Genomic DNA, 12,610 nt, shown 5'->3' with positions numbered 1-12,610 from the left:
CAATACATCTAATACAGTACATGGGATAATTCTATATCCAATTGTATTCTCTTTTGAGTCAATATACATCACAGTGTAAATCAATGAATTTGACGTTTGATGCATATTGGGAGAGCTTTGAGAAATTGAATAGGATCATATACATAGCCAATGTTCTTGGTTAAAGTGTTAGAATATTTTACTGTGGTTTCATACATATCGTCTTATTATAATTTATATCATTTAAAGTGTAACAAATTAAAATTAATGGTAGTACCACATACCAATATGTCGTGCCGAAAGTAACGGTATACCTGTTGAGTGTAGATTTTACACTCAATACGTTTACTTTATGTGGATCTTTTGTTTAGATTTAATTATATATGTGCTTTAATTGATTGATTATGTGTTCTATAGGTGAAAAACGAGAATTATGTGTCCATAAAGGAAAAATGATCAAGAGGAAAGGAAAAAGTTGCAATAAAGAAATAAATCAAATTGAAAGAATGAATCTCGACACATCTTTATCAAGAAAAGCCTATAAAAGCAACAAATCTCTATACCATGAGCACGAAATTTGACACCACATAACGCAAAGAACGAATATCGACGAAGACTCCAACATAGTTTTTTTTTGTTTTTTTTTTTTGTAATTCTATATTGTTTATCATAAGAATTATGAGTAGCTAAACTCTTTTCTTCTAGGAATTTATTCGAACCCTCTATGGGATTTATGAACCATTTTCTATGATTTTATGCAAGTTTTAATTCCGGGATATTTCTTCTACTTGTTTTATTAAGTGCATGAAACAAACCATTTTATGTGGTTTTTTGTTATTGTAAAACGCATGAGTCAGAAGATGGGTTTAATAATTAGAACGTAGAAGAACCTTTGTTATGCTATCATAGGAATATAGTTAGCCTCTTACGTAGCCATTATTGAGATATATACTTAAAGTTGTGTTCTAGATCTAATTGGGTAGGAATACAGTAATTTAATCTAGAATATTAGAATCGTAATACACGCGGAAGCGGGTTATGATTAATTTATCATCTCATGTTTCGGGTTAGTCACTTGCATAATTGAAGGAATTGGAGAATTAGGAATCACATGGGGGGAATATAAAATCCTAGGTTTGTTTAATTTGATAATCTTCATTTTTATTAGCTTGTGCTTGCCTTTTAATTTGCGCTTTAAAATTTTGTTTAGTTTAGAATTTATGATAGATCGTCTTTAATTAGGCTGTGTAGGGTGGGCCTGAATATAGTTGTGAGAATCTAGCGCTTAGAATTAGACGGTTGAATATTTCTCGTGGGATCAATATCCGTACATAATTGTCCACTATATTACATGTTCGATACGTGCACTTGCATGTAGGTATTTCCACCAAAAATACCGAATAGCGGTATACCAACTTTTTGGTACGGTAACGAGATTGAATTTCACAATACCATATGATTCGGTAGGTACACGGTATTGATCAAAATATTCGGCAATCGTACCAAAACCACCCCTATGAATGAATATTCATATGAAGATCTATGGGTTTTGGTTTGAAATGGGTTCATATAATTTCTAAATCTGTAAACTCCGTCCCGCTCCACCATGCAAACCGATATCGTTTTGCCAAAATTGCTTCTAGAGTTTCAGGTCAAATCGTTCTTTTATATATAAAGATTAGCTTTATTAAGAAAATGTTGTGGCGAAAAATAAAATATATTATTAGTATTCATGTAATATAATAAAAAATGTTAACGCAATTTTGCAATCTAAGTTTAAAAGCAACGAAGCAGATAAGATTTCTAAATACACGGGGCACGGCTAATTGTTAAAACAAATTGCCAATCTTACATATACTGCGAAACACACTTTCAGTTGATAAAAAAATGAACTTGGTCAAATGATAATTACATCTTATCATCGGCGCTCAAAACCATAAGAAATAAAGAAAAAAAAAATCATTCATGAATTCACAAAAGAGAATACAAAGCAAAGAGCAATTCGAAGCATTTGAAATTAATTAGTGATCTGCATTATCTGAGTTTGAGTTTGGCTTCTTCACTATCAAAACTGGACAACACCGCACGTTCTTCGCACAGTGATTACTCACACTATCAGGAAATACCCTGTCATAACAGACCAGACCAAATGAAAAGAAGAACACACATAAAAACAAAAAAAAACTACTTATCAGCGGATACTAAACATTAAATGTCTTATTAATACAATTACAATAATATTATTAATTTTGTTATGATTAAATTGTGATCATTTTAAATATCTTTTTCTTTTTCTTTTTAATTTAATGAAGTTGTTTGCTTATAATTCAATAAAAAAAAGGGTAAATTACAACCACACCTTAAGGTATGGTCAAATTATGAAAATCCCCCTTCTGTTTGGGTAATTACAACCACCCCTCAACTTTAAATCTTCTTATGTTCACCCTTGCGGTTTCAAATTAAGTGGAATTTTCTAGATTTTATGGAATATAATCACTTTTGTACCCGTTTTATAACATTTTAGCTCCACATATTGAAGTAAGATGATCATAAGATGTGTTCTTTGGCTTGTATATATCAGATTTTGGTGCATAAGAAACTGTATTTTTACACTAAACGAATACAAACTAGAGCACATTCCACGGAATCTAGATGATTATGTTGAATTTGACACCATAATGGTGGAGGTGTAAGAAGATTCATAGTTGAGGGGGATGGATGTAATTATTCAAATAAGAGGGGGTTTTTTCTTAATTTGACCATACCTCAAGGTGGTTGTAATTTACCCTAAAAAAATATTCAGTATGCGTTAATGATGTTTTAAGAACTTCCTCTATATAGTAAAATTATCATCTTTCACTTCATTGCGAGTATAGTTTCAGTGACATTGTTAGTTAAAATATATCATAATTCATATATTTGCAGTTGTTTTATCATTTTCATTTTCATGATACTGAAAATATATTCAACATCTATTAACTGGGATAATTCAACTCCGTAATTAAATTTTATAGTTCTTGTGTGCTTCATCGTCTAATCTAACCATTAATTAACATTCCGATAAAGTAATTTAATGACTCAAGTATAGAGATGACAATTCAATCCCATCCCAACGGGTACCCATGTTTAGGGTGCGAGTTTGAACATTTTAGACTCCTAAACGCGTATGGAGAACCACGAGTTGTACTTGTACCACATCTTATGCTTTATATTTAAAATGATACATTTCACAATATAAATGGTAGCTATAAAGGGCGAGAAAGGGGCACCTCTTAAGAGGACCATAGTCACGGCTACCGACGACCAAAAAGTCAACCTTCAACCTCTCAGCCACATCACATATCACATCCCTTGGATCACCGTGCTCCGCCATCGTCTCCACCTTAATCTGAGCACACACCATAAACATCTCAAAAGACCATTGTAACCCTCACTCACCAACAAATTTACATAACCATAAAAAAAAAAAAAAAAAAAAAAATCAATGACCTGGTCATTGAAATCTTTGCAAATTTGTGTGGCCTTGCCCATGACCTTTTCCGCCACTTCGTTTGCGTACTTTTCCCCGCTAGCAATTACAGTCGGGGAAATATCATGTCCTGATCATGACACGGAGTACATATATTAGATGTATGAATACTTCTACAAATTAATGAATAATTATTAAACCAACCATTGAAGTATTTGGCAATTAATTAATTAATGATTAAATAAATTAGATGTTGTACCAATGCCTGAGTAGACAGGTAGAGGCCTTTTGGCGAAGAGGAGGATGAGGGTATCTTTGTAATTTTGATGGTTGTCGGAGAGGAGATTCTGGATACACCATGACAGTGCGTAGCTGCTCTCCTCGCCATCATCGACTGCAACCAAAATCTTGCGCCCGTTTTCCCCCATTTTATTTCTTTTCTCTAATAATAACTCGAGGATATATGTATGACTTGATGATATATACTACTGTTTTATGGAATTCATCAATCAAATATATCTATATACACGTTATTGACTTATTATATACAAGAGAGAGAGAGAGAGAGAGAGAGAGAGAGAGAGAGAGAGAGAGAGAGAGATCCAATTGATGGTTTTTGTAGCTGATGTTTTCTTCGGTGGTTTTGTAAATAATATATGTGGGCATTAACGGTATTTTCATATATTAGTTTAGCCTTATTTTTGCCTTTTTTTTTTTTTTTTTTTTTTTTTATTTATTTTTTTTCTAATTGAGGCCTTATTATATATGTTCCAAAAATACAAGTCAAAGATCCCAAAATGTTTAATTAATAACGAGTTTCAACGTGTGAATGTTGGGAACTACGACAAACCCGCAGCATATTGAAAATACATTTAAAACTTACTGCGAGTGTCGATTTTGCTAGAAATGTGCAATTATAACTCACACAAACCCGTATAATTAAGGATATCATGTACGTACAGAAAATAGAGCAAGTTAAAGAGTTCTATCAAATCTCACTCAACAATTTTTCGAAGAGTTAAATTATGTTTTTTTGCTCGTTTTAATTATTTATAACAAATGGAATTTGCACAGATGAATTTTGAATTTTGTTCCTATATTGGGACATAAACAGTGAAGACCATGTAAATGAGTGAAATATATATGGTTAATAAATATAGGTTTTGTATGTCATAGTTTACAATTGTTTACGAGATGCTATACCCAATGAAAAATATCAGATAGTTTTATACTATTAATTTATACAAATAATAACTACCCAACTAAGTACATACGAGGGCGTGTGTGATTATTTGTAGATGAATGATATAGGATCACTCAGTGTATTCCATCGAACGTAACATTTACAAAATTGTTTACAATATTATTTCGAATAAAATACTTGCTCAAACTATTTAATTATATGGGTAAATTACAACCACCCCTGATGTATGGTCAAATTACAAAAATCCCCCTCTTATTTGGGTACAAAAATAATAAAATTCCATATAATCAAGAAGATTCCACTAAATTTGAAACCGCAAGGGTGGACGTGTAAGAAAATTTATAATTGAAGAGGGTGGTTGTAATTATCCAAACAAAATGGAGGTTTTGTAATTTAACCATACCTTAAGGGATGGTTGTAATTTACCCTAATTCTAATTATATCGATACGCTTCTTGTAGATATAAAGCATGTCACTTCGAACATGGTACAATAGCATACTTGCTCAAATACACAAATCTCTTTTAGATAGAAAGTATATATATAATATACGTAGACGAGATCTGACACAAAAGAGAAAAATTGGCACTTATCATCTATGATCTTATTCTTTTTTTAACTTTTCACTCAAAAACTTACAAGAGAAACATATTAGTCCAAAAGATTCATTTTTTTTATATCAAACACGATCGCATAAATTAGGCACCGAAGGCCAAATCAAAGGGAGGCGAAGAACCCTCCAAACAGTCTTCAACATCAAGAGAAGCAATAGAGTGGGCAAGTCTATTTTCGTATCAACATAAAGGAGCAAAACGAAAATAAACGGGAATAGAAAAAGTATTCTTCCAAAATCGGCCTAATGAATGGGGTGAAGACTCGTTAAACTTTGTTCTAATTTCATTGAGGGCAATGTAAATTTTAAGTTTGGGGGTGGAAAAATAACTTGTTTTTATGTGCGTTAATTTTTTAGTTTGCATGCATTAGAAATTTTTTTAGTTGTTTATTGCTTTCAAAAAGAAAAAAAAATGTTTGAGTTGAATGCATTGATGAATTTTGATGATGAAATATGACCAATGTTTGATGATGATATTGCTTGCTTTGTTGTAGTTATACTTGAATTTTTGTGAGCTTTCAATTCAATATAATTTAGGAGTGAGTCATTGTTGAGAATCATGAATTATGTGTCGCTTTTGTTGAAAATTTTGTTTTTAAAAAAAATAAAAAGAAAAAGAAAAAAAGAACGAAGAAGAAGAGAACTAGAAGGGAAAAGGAGGACATGCGCAAATATTCGAATAAGAACTCGAACCATACCTCAAGAGCAAAAGTGGAGACTTTTGAACTCTTGAGAATTGAGTAGGGTAATAAGTCCTTAGAGGTGAAAAAAATAATTCAAAAAAAAGACTAATCTTCAAATCTCGGCGAAAACACCTCGATTCAAGGAAAAAAAATATATAAGCATCTTTGAATTTTAAGCTTGTGAATTTTTGAGAAGTGGCATGACAATTGCAAGTTCAGAAAATGTGAAGTTGACCATAGTAATCTATATGATGAGATGCATTTATTAATTTCGTTGCTAGATATTGCTTGAGGACAAGCCAAAGTTCAAGTTTGGGAGTGTGTTGAGTGTAGATTTTACACTCAATACGTTTACTTTACGTGGATCTTTTGTTTAGATTTAATTATATTTGTGCTTTAATTGATTGATTTTGTGTTTTATAGGTGAAAAACGAGAAATAGGTGTCCATGAAGGAAAAAATATAAAAAAAAGGAAAAAGTTGCAAATAAGGAAACAAATCAAATTAGAAGAAGGAATCTCGCCACAGCTTTGGCAGTGTCCACCATTTCAAGCATATCTCTCTCATACAAACTTCGAATCAGCTGATTTTGGCGGCATTGGAAAGCTAATGTCAAGGGTTACAATTCTTATTCACGCAACATTCCAAAATTCGGACTCCAACGTGGCCAAAAACGAAGAACAAATCCTGATGGGGGAAAGTGGCGGAAATTGATTCCTATTAAGTTTCCACTACTTCCTTATCAAGAAAAGCCTATAAAAGCAACAATTCTCTACACCATAAGCACGAAATTTTACACCACAAAACGCGAAGAACGAAGAATCAAGCATAGTTTTTCTTATTTATTTTATATATTCTATTTTGTTTATCATACGAGTAGCTAAGTTTTTAATCTAGGATTTTATTAGAACCCTATGTATTAATTCGAACCTATTTTTCTAATATTATGCAAGTTTAATTCCATGATTATTTCTTCTATCTGATCTTATTTAGTGCATGAATCTAGGTAATTTATGTTGCTATGTGTTATTACTAGAATTCAATCGACATATCGTTTCAATAATTAGAACAGGGATAGAAGAGCCTTTGAGTAGTTTTCACCGGATGAATGTGTTAATTGCATGTATTATCATAGACATATAGATAATACCTTAGGTAGCTGTTTACGAGACTTGTTATTTAATGCTTTATTCATTATTGGTTTGCATAGACATATAGTGAATCGGTTATAAATAATAGACTCATAAAACATGCGACAGCGGGTTATGAGTAATTGAATGTCTTGGGTTAATAATCGGGAATCGTAACTTGAGTGATAGAGGTTTAATTGGGTGAAGAATTATCGCATATGGGGAAGATAAAATCCTAGATCCGTTTTTATATTGATATTTTCTCGTGATTATTTGCTTTCATAATTAGTTTAATTATTTAGTTGATTAAATTTGACAACCTTGCGTAGGCTGGATAAAAATCGTAATTGTTAGAATTTGGTACATATGATTAGATAATTTGAGTATTCCATGTGGGATCGACATCCAACTCTCACGAGTACACTTTTACTACTTGTTTGCGATACGTGCACTTGCGTGTTAGGTATTTAGCCCAACAAGTTTTTGGCGTCGTTGCCAGGGAATACAGCTAAATTATCTATTTATTCTAATATCAAATTTGAGCAATTTTCTTACTTCAACCATTTAATTTTAATTTTAATTTTAATTTTTAATTTTGGTCTTTTGTTGCTTGTGTTACATGTCTTGTTACAATGTTCGGGCACCTCAAACGGGATATGAATGCCTTCCATCTGACCAATACCTCCAAAACACCTATGATATGCCTCCGTTTTGTTAAGCATGTGGTGGAAATCATTATTCCAATCAATGTTGGGGATCAGCAAAAGCGACAAATTTCGTCGAAATTACCAACGGAGGTTATTGGAACACTTACACCAACACATGCGAGCAAAGCTTTCAAGACCAAGATTTGAACGAGTTTCAACATAGAGAGCCACAATTTTATGATTTTGAAAATTATTATCCATCGCAGCAACAAACCATTTATGAACAACTTGATCTGGTATCCCTCATTGCCGAATTCATGAAGTCACTTCAAGCATCATTTCGAAACATGGAAATACAATTGGAAGAGATGACGCTAAAATTAAAATCTGAGTCTCTTGAAAATATTCCAGACGAAATCGGCAATGGTTATATCAAGGAAAATTCTGGTAAAGCCTGCGGTGAGAAAAATCTCCTATGTCCGGAAAATAGTGTCGATATGAGAGAAATATAAATTACGAAGACACTTGAGCATGATGAATCTGAGAAGGCAATCGAGCTAAACCACGAAGATGCCTCAGAACAAGAGAAGAAGGAGATAGATGTAATGATTGAAGATATTCTAGTTGTGGACCCTGTCGTTGATCTAAATGTGGATTTGAAGGCATCAAAAGTGGTTGATGAGAAGGCTAATGTTTTTGAGATGGAGGTTATACGCAGACTGGAGATTTTTGTATACCGATTTGAGGGAGCGGATGACAAACATCCTATCTTGATATTGTACCGATTGTTGATTAACAAAGAAGGGTACCAACTAAGGTGGATGTGGACACTAGCATATTGCAACCCTGTCCATGCACTGGTTGAAAAAGATGTAGTAAAGCAAATGGATGGATGTGCAATCTACAAGGCTTTGGATTGGACATAACAGTTTTAAGAAGCAAAGTCCGGCTGAAGAGTTAAAACTTAGCGTTTCTCAGGAGGCAACCCGAGCATTTATCGATTTTCGTATTTTTCTTAGGATTTTAGCATGCGTAAACTTATAATTTAATCTTTTTTTTTTTATTTTTAGGTCGAAAATCAAACACTAAGGGATCAGACGTTAAAGGTGGAGCAAACGAACATTAAATAGTGCATCCTAGAGAATGACCTTTCGACTAATCAGTTGTATTCTATCCTTAAACTTTGTTCTAATTACATTGATGGCAATGTAAATTTTAAGTTTGGGGGTGGAAAAATAACTTGTTTTTATGTGCGTTAATTGTTTAGTTTGCATGTATTAGAATTTTTTTTAGTTGTTTATTGCTTTCAAAAACAAAAAAAAAATGTTTGAGTTGAATGCATTGATGAATTTTGATGATGAAATATGGCCAATGTTTGATGATGATATTACTTGCTTTGTTGTAGTTATACTTGTATTTTGGTGAGCTTTCAATTCAAAGTAATTTAGGAGTGAGTCATTGTTGAGAATCATGAATTATGTGTTGCTTTTGTTGAAAATTTTGTTTTTAAAAAAAAAAAAAAAAAAGAAAAAAAGAACAAAGAATAAGAGAACTAAAAGGGAAAAGGCGGACATGCGCAAATATTCGAATAAGAACTCGAACCATACCTCAAGAGCAAAAGTGGAGACTTTTGAACTCTTGAGAATTGAGTAGGGTAATAAGTCCTTAGAGGTGAAAAAATTAATTAAAAAAAAAAACCTAATCTTCAAATCTCGGCGAAAACACCTCGATCCAAGGAAAAAAAAAAATATAAGCATCTTGTTTAGTGCAACTCTTTATTCAATAATGAGAAGATGGAAAAGAGAAGAGTAGCCACTTATACCCATATTTCCTACCTTGCACCAAAGAGCCCAACAATTGAAAGCCAAAAAGTCCCAATGATCCCAATAGCTCAATTTCAAGGGCTACAAATCTTATTCACGCAACATTTCAAAATTCGGACTCCAACATGGCCAAAAACGAAGAACAAAGTCTGATGGGGGAAACTAGCGGAAATTGATTCCTATTAAGTTTCCACTACTTCCTTAACAAGAAAAGCGTATAAAAGCAACAAGTATCTACACCATAAGCACAAAATGTTTACATCACAAAACGCGAAGAACGAAGATCAAACGAAGACTCAAGCATAGTTTTTCTTATTTATTTTATTTATTCTATTTTGCTTATCATAAGAATTACGAGTAGCTAAGTTTTTAATCTAGGATTTTATTAGAACCCTATGGTAATTCGAACCTATTTTTCTAATATTATGCAAGTTTAATTCCATGATTGTTTCTTCTATCTGATCTTATTTAGTGCATGAATCTAGCAAATTTATGTTGCTATGTGTTATTATTAGAATTGAATCGACAGATCGTTTTAATAATTAGAACAGGGATAGAAGAGCCTTCGAATAGTTTTCACCGGATGAGTGTGTTAATTGCATGTATTATCATAGACATACAGATAATACCTTAGGTAGCTGTTTACAAGACTTGTTATTTAATGCTTTATTCATAATTGGTTTGCATAGACATATAGTGAATCTGTTATAAATAATAGACTCATAATACACGCGACATCGGGTTATGAGTAATTGAGTGTCTCGGGTTAATAATCAGGAATCGTAACTTGAATGATAGATGTTTAATTGGGTGAAGAATTATCGCATATGGGGAAGATAAAATCCTAGATCCAATTTTATATTGATATTTTCTCGTGATTATTTGCTTTCATAATCAGTTTAATTATTTAGTTGATTAAATTTGACAACCTTGCGTAGGGTGGATAAAAAATATAATTGTTAGAATTTGGTACTTAAGATTAGGTAATTTGAGTATTTCCTGCGGAATCGACATCTGACTCTCACGAGTCAACTTTTACTACTTGTTTGCGATACGTGCACTTGCGTGTTAGGTATTTAGCCCAACAGTCACCTCGGAAGAGAACTTTGCAGACCCCTTAACGAAGCCTTTACCAAGGTCGGTCCACGAGAAACATCAAGATTCGATGGGATTACGATTTATGGGTAGTTGGCTTTTAGGTCAAGTGGGAGATTGTTAGAGTAGGTGACCAACAAGCCAACTTGTGGCTGTGGTCTTTCAATTTATTCTTGTAATAAATAATCCCTTTTTATATTAATGTTAAAACACCTTGGCATTCTATATTTTTATCCCTTGTTCAAACATTTATATTGTCTATAGAGTTATTACAATTACTTGTAATTGATCTTTTAGGATCGTGAGATATTTAGTTAAGTATTATAACTGTTAAACCGTGTTCCTAGTCGAAGGGTTACGCCACCAATGAGGATACCGGCCTTTCCCATTAAGAGACTAGAACTTATTGTATGTGTACTCCGTCTCATCAGTAAACAGTACTGTGATATCGGCATGCATAAGTGGGTGCTCGTAAATTGACGAGTTCACTGAACTCCCTCATCCTAGAAATCTCTAAGTGGTTCTCAATAATCGAGTAGAGATCTCTATGATATAGTTGTACACCATTAGTCATTGAGACCTACACCGTGACTTCACTAGAGGACCATCTGTATTGTGACCTGTCCCCAAGGTCTGTGCATTGTAGTCGGGGATTCAATCGCTAGAACAGTCTTGGATGTCCTGTGTGTTCTCATAGTTTGTAATCTTTAAGTCTCTGGCCAGAGCTGACTAAGTGATGATTAGGGAATTCGATTCTCTAAGTCATGCATGTATCCATTACAATACTTAGAACAATCGCACATGTATTGAACTACTAAGGAGGTCTCGATGAACCAATGCCTCTAGTTCAATCGGGACATATAAATCGAAGGGATCGTACTGTACGTTAACTATATCACACGATTCTTGCAGGCACTTCATTTGTATCTAGGGAATTATGACGCGTAGTTGCTAGACTCTAAACTTGATTCGTTGGGTGATTAAGTTGAAACGAGCTTCATCTTAATTGTAACTCTGGGGACGAGTTTAAACCACAATGAGTTGTGGACCCACGGCTAGCTTACACCCGAACCATCGAGGGTCACACTGCTTGTGCACTCGAGTTCTTCGAATAAACGGTCAAAGATAAAAATGTTTACTCTTTGCATAATTGGAAGTCAATATGATTGAGTCCAACATTCCTAATTTGGAATTATGAATGAGAATAAGAAAAGGAAAGAACTAGGCGAACATCTTAGTGAACTTTCTAAATTGGGAAGTTTCCAAATTTAGAAGATCCACTGATTAGGGTTTCCACTTTTAGAAATTGGAAACCGAGAATTGGCATTCATAATGACGAGGACATTTCAATGATTCCGAAAATATAATTGTTATAATTTTCCAATCATTGAGTTGTGAGAAAATAGCGAAGAAAGACTAATGAACTTAAGTTGTTGGGCCCCATCCAACTTAAGCCCGTTACGGCTTTTATACAAGACACTATAAATACAAAATTTATAGGTCTTGCACAAAACAGACAACACAAACAAGAAACCCTAGCCGCTCACACACACGGCCGTTGCCATCTCCATCGCCGCCGTCGCCCCGTCGCCTGAAATCGGTGCCCCACGCGCCGATACTCTTCGGTAGTTCCATTCCTTTTGTTTTATTCTTCCTTTTATTCTAACTTTTGCGTGCCTAGTGCCACGTATTTAGTAGAACTTGGTATACGAGGTGAAATCCGAGAGGAGGAAGAAAAATGAGTCAATCTTCCGAGAAGCCGCCGTCGAACCACCGTCGCACGCCCCCTCACGCGCCGCCCAAAGACAGCGCGTGAATCTCACGCGCCGCCACTGATCCGCGCGTCTGCCGCCGCTTCTTCACCGCTGCTCCTCCCAACTGCATGGATTGGTTTCCGTGGCAGTTTGTTTCAATCCGAGAACTCGCCTCACACTTCAAGAGGTAAAGTTCGGATCCGTATCGTATTAGG

General features: G+C 34.0%; 1 protein-coding gene across 1 annotated transcript; it reads right to left on the bottom strand.

Annotated features, from left to right (window-relative positions):
- Nucleotides 1–1,834: 1,834 nt before the first annotated feature.
- Nucleotides 1,835–4,004, bottom strand: LOC105958159 (universal stress protein A-like protein). The gene is made up of 4 exons (XM_088814910.1): nucleotides 3,708–4,004; nucleotides 3,469–3,578; nucleotides 3,249–3,367; nucleotides 1,835–2,106 (listed from the first exon to the last, which is right to left on the bottom strand). The coding sequence occupies exons 1-4, from the start codon at nucleotides 3,874–3,876 to the stop codon at nucleotides 2,001–2,003; spliced, it is 504 nt and encodes a 167-aa protein (XP_088671036.1). The 5' UTR covers nucleotides 3,877–4,004; the 3' UTR covers nucleotides 1,835–2,000.
- Between the last annotated feature and the right edge of the window lie 8,606 nt (nucleotides 4,005–12,610).

Source organism: Erythranthe guttata, chromosome 2 (genome assembly GCF_056151865.1).
Source record: "Erythranthe guttata isolate IM_541 chromosome 2, IM_541, whole genome shotgun sequence".
In the NCBI taxonomy this organism is placed as follows: Eukaryota; Viridiplantae; Streptophyta; class Magnoliopsida; order Lamiales; family Phrymaceae; genus Erythranthe; species Erythranthe guttata.
The sequence above is the reverse complement of the archived record's forward strand: the minus strand, read 5'-3'. Positions and strand labels throughout refer to the sequence as shown.